General features: G+C 43.1%; 1 protein-coding gene across 2 annotated transcripts in view; it reads left to right on the top strand.

Annotated features, from left to right (window-relative positions):
- Window positions 1-12,288, top strand: part of ZDHHC15 (zinc finger DHHC-type palmitoyltransferase 15) — a 66,592-nt gene that overhangs the window by 20,569 nt on the left and 33,735 nt on the right. For both annotated transcript variants that reach the window (XR_005743573.1, XM_040323992.1), the window contains exons 6-7: window positions 4,385-4,417; window positions 10,584-10,704. Coding sequence is in view for 1 of the 2 variants with exons in the window: in XM_040323992.1 (XP_040179926.1) it covers window positions 4,385-4,417; window positions 10,584-10,704 (154 nt within the window). In the remaining variant the exon portion in view is untranslated. The remainder of the gene's footprint in view (window positions 1-4,384; window positions 4,418-10,583; window positions 10,705-12,288) is intronic.

Below are 12,288 nucleotides of genomic sequence, written 5' to 3'. Positions count from 1 at the left end.
GGTGGCTTCGCGTCACTTCCAATTCGTGGCGCTTCCCTTCGGGTTGGCTACGGCCCCCCGGGTGTTCACGAAGGTCCTAGCTCCAATCCTAGCCAAACTAAGGATCCAAGGGGTCACGATCCTAGCATACCTGGACGACCTCCTAGTCATAGATCACTCGTCTCCCGGCTTGGAGCGAGCAGTGGCCCTCACGGTCCAATACCTCGAGAGGTTCGGCTGGGTCCTAAATCGAGAAAAGTCAGCTTTCCAGCCCACAAAGCAGTTGGAATATCTCGGCATGAGATTAGACACAGAACAACAAGGAGTGTTCCTACCTCTGAGGAAGGTAAAAGCCATCAAGGAATTAATCCTACTGGTTCTAAGCAAGAAAGAACCGACTATTCGCCTATGTATGAGGTTACTAGGCAAGATGGTGGCCACATTCGAGGCGGTACCATACGCCCAGAGCCACACTCGCATCCTACAGGCAGCCATCCTGTCAGCATGGAGCAGAAGGCCACAGGCCTTGGATATCCCGTTGCCGCTCTCATCAAGAGTCCGACAAAGTCTGTGTTGGTGGTTAGACCCTCAGAATCTACTGAAGGGGAGGTCTTTCAGCCCAGTGGCTTGGAAGATAGTGACCACAGACGCCAGCCTGACGGGCTGGGGAGCAATTTTGGATGGTTGCACTCGCCAAGGTACTTGGGCAAAGCCAGAGAAGCAGTTGCCCATCAACATCTTGGAGCTCAGAGCTGCTCGACTAGCCCTCAGGGCTTGGACGTCAAAATTGCAGGGGTTCCCGGTGAGAATTCAATCAGAAAATGCCACGGCCGTGGCATACATAAATCACCAAGGGGGAACCAGGAGTCAAGCCGCTCAGAGAGAGGTGAGCTTGATTCTTCTATGGGCAGAGGCTCATGTGCCCTGCATATCGGCAATATTCATTCCAGGAGTGGACAACTTTCAGGCGGACTTCTTAAGCCGCCAGACTCTATGGCCGGGGGAATGGTCTCTGCATCCACTAGTCTTTCAAGCACTCTGCCAAAGATGGGGAGTGCCGGACGTGGATATCATGGCATCGAGACTCAACAAGAAACTAGACAGGTTCATGTCCCGCTCAAGGGATCCGATGGCCTGCGGAACCGATGCGTTGGTTTGCCCTTGGCATCAGTTCAAACTTCTTTATGCGTTTCCCCCGCTCCAGTTACTACCCCGCCTGCTGCGCAGGATCCGGGTGGAGCACATACCAGTCATCCTGGTAGCTCCAGCATGGCCCAGAAGGGCATGGTACTCACTAATCTTAAGGATGGTAGTGGGAGACCCTTGGACTCTTCCTCTACGGCCAGACCTGCTATCGCAAGGTCCGATCCTCCACCCTGCCTTACGGCATCTAAATTTGACGGCCTGGAAGCTGAATCCCTGATTCTCAGGGGTAGAGGTCTGTCTCAGAAAGTAATCTCTACCCTAATCAGAGCCAGGAAACCGGTCTCTAGGGTGATTTATTACAGGGTCTGGAAGGCCTATGTAGGCTGGTGTGAGTCCAAGCGATGGCTTTCTCGCAAATTTACCATCGATAGAGTATTAAGTTTTCTCCAGCTAGGAGTGGATAAAGGATTGGCATTAAGCACAATCAAAGGACAGATTTCTGCTCTGTCAGTGTGGTTTCAGCGGCCGCTGGCCACCCACTCGCTGGTTAAGACCTTCCTTCAAGGGGTCTTACGTATTAGACCTCCAGTTAAATCCCCGCTTTGTCCGTGGGATTTAAATCTTGTTCTGTCAAGTTTACAGAAACAACCGTTTGAGCCGTTGGCTGATATTCCTTGGTTCTACTGACAAGGAAGTTAGTATTTTTGGTTGCCATAGTTTCCGCAAGAAGAGTTTCGGAGCTGGCAGCCTTATCCTGTAAGGAACCATATCTTGTTTTTCATAAGGACAGGGTCGTTCTCCGCCCTCATCCTTCCTTCCTTCCGAAGGTCATATCCAGTTTTCATTTGAACCAGGATTTGGTATTACCATCCTTCTTCCCTAAACCTACTTCCAGAAAGGAAGGGTTGCTGCATACCTTGGATATTGTCAGGGCCATGAAGGCCTATCTTAAAGCTACAAAGAAGATCCGGAAGACAGATGTGCTGTTCATTCTACCGGATGGGCCCAAGAAGGGGCAGGCAGCTGCAAAGTCCACCATTTCTAGGTGGATTAAGCAATTAATCACTCAGGCCTATGGCTTGAAAGGGTTGCCTCCTCCAGTATCATTAAAGGCTCATTCTACTAGAGCCATGGGCGCCTCCTGGGCAGCACACCACCAGATCTCTATGGCTCAAGTTTGCAAGGCGGCAACCTGGTCTTCTGTCCACACGTTTACAAAATTCTACAAGTTGGACGTAAGAAGGAATACTGATACTGCCTTCGGGCAGGCAGTGCTGCAGGCTGCAGTTTGAGACCCTCGGATTCCGGGGGCTCCTCTTGTTCGAGTTAAATTTAAAAATTTTATTTTTCTCAACTAAGTTGGATTTATTATGATTTGAGTATATCTCTAAATTAAATCCTTTTGTCTTGGAGATGTTCTCCCTCCCCTCATTGTAAGCATTGCTTTGGGACATCCCATATAGTAATGAATGCCGCTCTGTGTCCCGTGATGTACGATAAAGAAAAAGAGATTTTTAATACAGCTTACCTGTAAAATCTTTTTCTTGGAGTACATCACGGGACACAGAGCTCCCACCCCTCTTTTTTGAGGACCATTTTGGGAGGCATACTGCTTGCTACAAAACTGAGGTACTCCTCCTATGGGAGGGGGTTATATAGGGAGGGGCATTTCCTGTTTGAGATTGCCAGTGTCTACACCTGAAGGTACTCCATATAACCCATATAGTAATGAATGCCGCTCTGTGTCCCGTGATGTACTCCAAGAAAAAGATTTTACAGGTAAGCTGTAAATCTCTTTTTTGCTTATAGTTCTACTTTTAAGTAGAGGCTCGTGTACAGCTTCCATTCAGGCATAAGTCAAGGCTTTGTATATAGTAACTTGCCCAAGATGCAATTTGGCAATAGTCTCATCAATTTCTATACACCAAAGGTACTGGCACTCACTACAAAGTACCTACATGTTGGCAATATTGTTAGTTTTGGGTACATGAACATAGCTGACAGATTTAATTTACCATTCTTTTTATTCCATCTTGTGTGGCTAAACATGTTTTGCTGGATAATTTTAAATGTCTAGCAGTTTTCTGCAGGACTAGATGTTGTTTAGATTGACATCTTGGTGTAGTGATACCCTCAGTATGGACAGTAACATTTCTGACCACCTTCTAAGGGTACTCGGTGGCGTCACTAGGGTTGGTGTCACCTGGTGCAGTAAAACATGGTGTCGCCATATTGTCCTGCCGCTGCTCCTAGCACAAATTTCCCTCTCATGGTACAACACCCCCCCCCCAATCCACTCTCGTACTACAAACCCCCCCCCCAATCCCTCCTTTTAGCACAAATGACCCCCATGTCCCCTCCTGCGCAAACCTCTCATCTGAGCACCAATGATTGTTACCCCCCCCCCCCCTTCATTGTGTATCATTGCTTTTGCCTCTCCCATTACCTACACATTCCATACCTAAAAATAAGGCTTTGCATTTTCCCCCTTTACCTTTTTTTCACAAAAATTAATGAATGGCGATTGTTATTTTTTCATGTCTTTAAGTTAACCTGTAATAAGAAAAATATGGTGAATATTGCTGACCTCTTTCTGAAAATGCTACTTTCCTGGCCATTATACCGATCTATTAGCTTAACGCACTAAAAAAATAAAAGGTGCAAGCTCTAAAATTTTTATTGATTCAGAGCAAGTATACAGATCAATAAAGTCATTATGCTTGCTCTGACTTACTGATTTAAGTGGGATACACACTATGAGAAAAGCAGACTAGCGGTTGTATTTTTTTTATTTATTTTTTGTCCATTCAGGTGTGTAGCCTGATGTAACAAAATGCAAGCGTTCTTTTCTTGTGTATGATTTCTGTTTATTGCCACCTAGGGTCGTTCTTTGCTTCTGATCACGTGCGTTTTTTTTTTTTCAATTTATTTTAATGCGATTTAGTGTACACACTGACTGAAAATTGAACATTGTGTTCATATACAACAACATTTTAGAGCTTGCACTTTTTTTTTTGAACAGTCGGAATTGGCTGTCAAAAGCAGTACACTAATCAGATAATCGACCAATCTTTCCTTGTACAGAATTTTTCTTCCAATTTTCTTATAGTGTGTACCCAGCTTTGGCGTATTAAAGCCAGAGGGTTGTTGGGCAACTAGCATTTGTAAAATTAGATGTTAGTGATGACAGTCTCAATGTTTCTCTCAGGAAATGTTTCTGCTGCTGGTGTATTTTGATCTTCTGTCTCTTTTGTCATAGGTGTGTCTTAAAGATGGACCATCATTGTCCATGGTATGTATCTGTAATAATGCTTGTATTGTGCACTCTGCAAAGAAAATGCCACCCAACACTGAAGCTTCCATAGTTTAAAGCTCAGCTCCAAACAAAACCTTCTACTTAGTTTTATATTGTTTCTTAGTTGCAGTTCTAGTGTAAAGCCTAGTACTCATGTGCTCAATGTCGGGCAACATTGGCTGGTTCAATAAAAAACAGTCGCCATTCGCCCCTTGTGTATGGCAGCCGGTCCGACAGAAGCCGGCTGAATAGCTGGCTGGCTGACTTTTGTCAGATGAGCATGCTGGAAAACCAGCAGCCGATCAGTGCTCTCAGCCAATGGCTGGAGTGTTTCAGCAGGGGAGTCGTCACCTGTCAGAACACAATAGTTTAGCAGGGGGGTTCATTGTACTAACATCGGATTGTTTGTACAGCGGCTCTGAGCTGTCAGGGTTTTTTTTTTCTTTCATTCAACCCACTGGGTTGAACACGAAAAAACTATTGGTGTGTACTAGGCTTTAGATTATGGAATGTCAAAGCCTTGGTCAGGTTATTATTGGGGAAACATCCCTATACTTTGTCCCCATTGGAAAGAGGTCTCATCACCTCCTGTCCTGACAATGTAAAGGATTGGAACTTTGACAGTGCTTATATTGCGGTCTGTGCCTCCCTGTCCTGGCGACAACCACACCCCTCATTTTGTTGAATTGGAGTCACAGGTAGAAAGAGTGAGGGAACAATTTCCACAAATGTATAACTTTAATTTCTGGAAAGTATTTTTGGAAAGGGAACATTAAGGCCCCTTTTACACAATTTTGACACATTTTTGGGACCATTGTCATTTTCACAGCAAAAAGTGCTATAAAAATGCATTATTTACTGTGAAAATGACAATTGCAGTTTAGGATTTAACCACTAGGGGGCTCTGTAGGGGTTATGTGTGACCTCATGTGTTTCTAACTGTAGGCGGGCGGGGCTGGATGTGTGACATCACTGATCGCCTTTCCCTATATCGGGGAACAGACGATCAGTGACATTGCCACTGTGAAGAACGGGGAAGGTGTGTTTACACACACCTCTCCCCGTTCTTCAGCTCCTGTGACCGATCGCGGACACCGGCAGCGATCGGGTCCGCATTGTCCCACGGTCATGGAGCTTCGGAGGCGGTCCTTAAGTGGTTAAGTCTATTATCTCTGGAAAGCCTTGATGCAGCTGGTGGCGGTTCTTTCCAAGTTTATCTGGCTTTCACTCCCTCTGAGGTCTTCTTCTGTTTTTGGGAAATCCAGTGATGTTCGTTCATCTTCACCTTTTCATCTCAAAATATTTGGCCTTTTGCATGTCAGTGGATTGAGATTTTTATTTGAACTTCTTTTTTTTTTTTTTTTTTTTTACATTAACTATCCATTTGGTTCAAATCATTTATGGTTGTCACTTACGTACATATTTTATATCACTTTTTTTTTTAATAATTTATCTATATGGTTCAATTCTCTTATGGTTGTCACTAATGTACCCGCCACAATGTGTTTTTGTTAACATCTTGTGAACATATATATGAGCGCTGCACTTTGTTAATTATATAATGCAATCCTTTGCTTGCGAAAAGAGTATTAGCCAAAGTACAACAGTAAGGCCCCTTTCAAATGGGTTATTTGATCAGGTTCGCCTGTCAGTTTTTTAGGTGGACTTGATTGGACCCTCCAGTTGCAGTCCACGGACACCTGCTGCCATCCAATCCTGTCTGCCAAAAACAGGTGGCTAGTGGTCCTATTCCCCATCCGTCCGGAAGATCGGATGTCATCAGATAGAAGCGGACAGGCAGTCCGTTTCCATCCAATTGCTCCATAAAGGAGAGCAGGACTGTCATCCGCCTGCTCAGCGGAGAGATGCCCTGCTGAGCAAGCGCATTACACCTGGCAGAGGCGCCCATGTGAAAGTAGCCTAAACCTCCAGCATGCTGACTTTAGAGGCAGTCATAAACAAAAAAATATTTGACAGAATTCATTATTATTTTTTTTTTTTTTTTGAAAGGGGAATGAACATACACTGGTTGTGGAATGGAATAGAGCATCATGTATGGATGAATTCCGGACATCTCTTTTCTTTGATCCAAACACCTCAAATGTATTCTTCATTTGAAAATGCATCTTTCCAGTCACTCACTATTCAGTGTCTGTGCTCTTCTTCTTCTTTTTTTCATATTTTAAAGGCAGCTGCCTCCTCTATCAAGAATTATCACAGCAGTGGAATAATTGCCCTTAATTACTTCAGTTTCTGAGGTACTCGCAGCACAGCATCCTTTCCTCAACAAACTTGCTTTCTCAGTACTTTCTCAGACACTTCCCAGGGGATAACCTAGGCTCCTTCCACGATCTTCCAGTGTGTTCCTCTCACACCAACAAAAGATAATTTGATTGCTTTTCTGAACTTAATAAAAGGTTTTAGCATTACTAATTCAATTAAAAACCAATTATTTTAACGCGATTAATTAAGTATTAACTAAAAGTTTATCTTTAGGACACCAAGGAAATGGCTTCTAAAAATTGGGCTTTGAAGTTTATATAAATAATACATTTTGCATTAGATATTTTAAGCAGCAATAGCCGTTTGCTAAATTGGTAATCCCGAACCTTGACTACATTTTTAAATAGTATATTTAAAAAAAAATATAAGTTTTTTTTTTTAAATCAAAATGGTTCTAAAGCCTAGACGTTTTTACCTTAATGCATTCCCTACATTAGGGTAAAAAATATACCAGTGTTTTTATCGCCCCCTCACTCCCCTTTATACTTACCTGAGTCCTATCTCGATTCATCGCTGTGCTTGTCTGCAGCAGCTTCCTCCTCTCTCTCTCTTTCTTTCTTTTTTTCTTTCTTTCTTTCTTTCTTTCTTTCTTTCTTTCTTTCTTTCTTTCTTTCTTTCTTTCTTTCTTTCTTTCTTTCTTTCTTTCTTTCTTTCTTTCTTTCTTTCTTTCTTTCTTTCTTTCTTTCCCTTTTGGAGTAAAAAATCTAAAGAGTTTTTCTATTTAAGATACATTAACAATTTAGTTTAATCTGCATGTTATGTAGCATTAGGCTGTATATTCTGCAAGATTTACATTTTTGGTAAACTTATTCAATGAATCCAAGCCCTGCAAGCTGAGAACATGAACTGCATTTATTCATTCATCAATTTCACAGTAACCATGAGATCAAACATGAATATTCCTTTATCCCATTGTTTTGCAAATCTGTGTACCCTACAAACTGAATGATTGAATCGGTTCTGATGTGGCTGTTTTACTAACCTGACAGCTTATTATTATAAATAGGAAATCTTAATTTTGTTTGCAAATACTAAAGATTCTAGCTTCCAGCAAGAATAAGTCCTTACATTTAACCACTTGCCGACCTCCTCATGTAGATATACGTCAGCAGAATGGCACGGACAGGCACATTGGCGTACCTGTACGTGCTCTGCTTGACGTGGGTGAGGGGTCCGATCGGGGGCCCCCCCCCCCGCTACATGCGGCGGTCGGTAAGCCTCGGGGAGTGATCCGGGACGACGGCGCGGCTATTTGTTTATAGCCGCTCCGTCGCGATTGCTCCCCGGAGCTGAAGAACGGGGAGAGCCGTGTGTAAACACGGCTTCACCGTGCTTCACTATGGCGGCGCATCGATCGAGTGATCCCTTTTATAGGGGAGACTCGATCGATGATGTCAGTCCTACAGCCACACCCCCCTACAGTAGTAAACACACACTAAGTAAACACTAAATGTTACAGCGCCCCCTGTGTTTAACTCCCAAACTGCAACTGTCATTTTCACAATAAAGAATGCAATTTAAATGCATTTTTTGCTGTGAAAATGACAATGGTCCCAAAAATGTGTCAAAATTGTCCGAAGTGTCCGCCATAATGTCGCAGTCACGAAAAAAATCGCTGATCGCCGCCATTAGTAGTAAAAAATAAAATAAAAATAAAAATGCAATAAAACTATCCCCTATTTTGTAAACACTTTAAATTTTGCACAAACCAACCGATAAACGATTATTGCGATTTTTTTTTTTACCAAAAATAGGTAGAAGAATACGTATCCGCCTAAACTGAGGGGAAATTTTTTTTTTAATATATGTTTTTGGGGGATATTTATTATAGCAAAAAGTAAAAAATATTGCATTTTTTTCAAAATTGTCGCAAAAAATAAAAACCGCAGAGGTCATCAAATACCACCAAAAGAAAGCTCTATTTGTGGGGAAAAAAGGACGCCAATTTTGTTTGGGAGCCACGTCGCACGACCGCGCAATTGTCTGTTAAAGCGACGCAGTCCCGAACTGTAAAATCCCCTTGAGTCTTTAGGCTGCATATTGGTCCGGGGCTTAAGTGGTTAAAGAGCACCTGATTTCAGATCCATAATGAAAAGGACGAAGACTGGACAGCCGCACTCCAAAATCACTTAAAGAGATGTCTTTTTATTTTTCAACTGTACATACAGTCACTGCAAACCAACAACATACAGTATGGCTGACGCGTTTCGCACTGGCAGTCAGTGCTTAGTCATGACTAAGCACTGACTGCCAGTGCGAAATGCGTCGGCCATACTGTATGTTGTTGGTTTGCAGTGACTGTATGTACAGTTGAAAAATAAAAAGACATCTCTTTTTTAAGTGATTTTGGAGTGCGGCTGTCCAGTCTTCGTCCTTTTCATTGTTGCTATCAATAGCATTGCCAGCACCTTGGTGGTTCAACAGCCCTTGATTGCCTACTGGGCTCACCTGGAGCGGTGAGAAAATTTGTCTGATTTCAGATCCATCACTGCAGTGCCTGTTAGTAGGCATCCATTCACCTGCTGCCGCCACGTCCCTCACCTTGTTGTATCACTGCCACATCACCAGCCGTCCCATTAAAGTGAATGGGACTGTCGGTGAGTCAACAGCGGGTCAGTGGAGGGACCGCTGCAGGAAAGAGATGACAGTTGCTCTTTAACCACTTCAATACCAGACCCCCCCCCCCCCCCACCTTCCTGCCCAGGACAATTTTAAGCTTTCAGTGCTGTCACAATTTGAATGACAATTGCGCAGTCATGCAACACTGCACCCAAACTAAATTTTTATAATTTTCTTCCCACAAATAGAGCGTTCGTTTGGTGGTATTTGATCACCACTGATGTTTTTATTTTTTTGCTAAACAAACGAAAAAATCCCAGACATTTCGGTTATAAAATGTTATTTTTTTTCCCTTTACCAACGGGCACTGATATGTAGAACTAATGGGCAGCACCGATGATGAGGTACTGACAGCGTTACTGTAGGACACTGTGGGCCCTAATTGGCACTACAGCCATTTCTGATGGGGAACTGACTGGCAGCTGATAGGCATCGTTTTGGCAGCTGTGGTGGCACATCTGATGGGGCTGTGCTTGATAATCAATGTGCTGATTATAAGCACAGACCCCACCTCTGACGGGGAGAGCCGCCAATTAGCTCTCCCTGTTAGCGTGAATAGAGGAATGCCGTTTACAGGCACTTACCGGTTCATGTGATGATCAGCTGTGATTGGTCGCAGCTGATCATGTGGTAAGGAGCCTCTGTCGGAGGCTTCATACCATGATTGGCGATGCAGTGTTAGACTGACAGCGCCTCCAATCGCCATGCTGCACGCCGGCATGTTATCCTGCTGGACGTCATATGACGCCCAGTCATGATAACTGAACCACCGCCCAGCCATCATTCTGCTATAGGCTGGGCAGGAAGTGGTTAAAAAATTATCATTTTAAATCAAGCCTTTTTACTAGTGATTTATATTAGGGCTGTTGCTGATTAAAATTTTGTTGGATTAAATTGTTTTTTTTTTTTTTTTTTTTTTGATTGATTAATGGACTAATTTCGCACATACATTTTTCGGATCACCACCATATATAGTCCCCACTGTAATATCCACAGACCTCTCCCCACTGTAATCCAGACATGTGATTTTAATTACCCTATCCTCTGCTCTCCCACGCTGCGGTGGTCTGCTCTTTTGGCATTTTCACATCCACTGCAGGGTTATCCACCCTGCATTGCTCCTGATGGTGATAAATGATATGGAGACGGCTCTGATTGCAAACATATTATTTATTTCTTTATATTGTCAAACTCATGACATTTTCCCTAGCCTCTACAACCTATTTTGTTGACTTTATCTTTTTTTTTTTTTTTTTTTCAGGGTAAACAACTGTATTGGATTTTCTAACTACAAATTCTTCCTGCTATTCCTGGAATATTCCATGCTGTACTGTTTGTACATTGCTTCTACAGTTTTTAAGTACTTCCTTCTTTACTGGACGGTAGGTATTTTACTGTCTTTACATGTTTCCTGACTGTTGGAATCTTTAGGGCTGTTTAAAAAGCGTTGTGTAGTTATGCCATCAAGGTAATGGATATGTTCTGTCATAGATGTTATGTACTGGTGGAGGTACATGACCAAGGTATTTTTTATACATTTTTAGAATGGCACTAAATGTATAAACCAAACAAATCAGGATCTTTGCACTAATACACTAATTCTGACAGGACACAGGCAGAGTATTCATACACTGTGTGATAAAGGTGTGTACCTTCAAGTGATTGGACATTGGAAAAGCTTTAGAGGACACACACCATGAGAGGCACCTCTCCTATAACCCTACACCGCTCCGAAAGTCCTCAGTTTTGTGCTAGTACCGGCAGCTAAACTGCACTATGACAAGGAACAACCAACGTGACCCTGTATTTCAGGATCGCGTTGATACAGAGCAATTCAAGCAATTGCCTTCTGCTATGCTTTTTCAGTGTGGATGTCCTATACATAGAGGCACATTTTTCCTGAATGGCTTTAACCTGAAGCTGCTTGCCAAAGGTGCTTCACATGTATGCCTTTTCAAGGAAGACCGCTGATTGGTGAGGTACTTGATTAATTAATCAAAGGGGTCACAGGTGGGAATGTTTTTACTTTCACAAAAAAAAGTCCAAAGGGCCTTCTTCCCGGGAGGGGTTGTGCTAGTACTGCCACCAGATAATTTTAAACAGTGGGGAAGTTATCAAATGCAAGTCTTTCAGGCAGAGGAGGAGTATTCCAATCCCTTAGTCAAGCTCCCCATCTTGGAGCTCAGAGTAGTCAGGTTTTTCCTTGCAGCATTGGCTCCCCCCCCCCCCATTCTGAAGAGACACTATCGGGGTGCAGTCAAACAATGCCACGGCAATGGTCTACAGCAATCAGCAATTAAAGCGGTATTTAACCCCTGAATGTAAACGATTTTTCTATTGCATCCAATTATTAGTTTTGATGGCTGTGTTAGTTTCCGTTTTAGGCTTTCTTCTATTATCATCTAGTGATCCAGCCAGCAAGTCTGATTTTCAAAATACAAAAACATACTGGGGGGGGGGCGGCACACCCTAAAAATGCTATAAATCTAAGATGGTGCTGCTATAAGACCAAAGACAGTACGAAACAGATTATAGCGCAGACATGCAAAAATTACATTTAAAATGATCAACTTTTTATTTATTCATGTAAAACCTTCTTTATCCCATAAGGGGAAAAAAATGCTGCGGCAGATTATAAAGTGTGAGCTGGAGTTGATCACCCTCCTCCGACTGTCAATGTAGCTGTCTGCTGTGCTTCCTATGCTCATAATTCCCTAATACAGGAGGTGTTACCTGCCAAATCATTGGGTGAAAACAGAGGGGGGCAAAAAAAAAGAAAACATACAGCCACCACATCTGATAGGCTGCAATATAATATTTTTTTGGGGGGTTAAAGGGGTTGTAAAGGTTGCAAACCACTTTGCTGTCACGGCCTGCCCAGTTTGACTTGCCCGAGCCTGTTCACCTGCTGTGCCCGTCCCCCGGTGTCCCCTTCTCCTCGGAGTCTCAACGTTGATTGGATAGAT

The sequence above is a fragment of the Rana temporaria genome, chromosome 9 (genome assembly GCF_905171775.1).
Source record: "Rana temporaria chromosome 9, aRanTem1.1, whole genome shotgun sequence".
In the NCBI taxonomy this organism is placed as follows: domain Eukaryota; kingdom Metazoa; phylum Chordata; class Amphibia; order Anura; family Ranidae; genus Rana; species Rana temporaria.
This window is presented reverse-complemented; position numbering and strand designations above follow the sequence as displayed.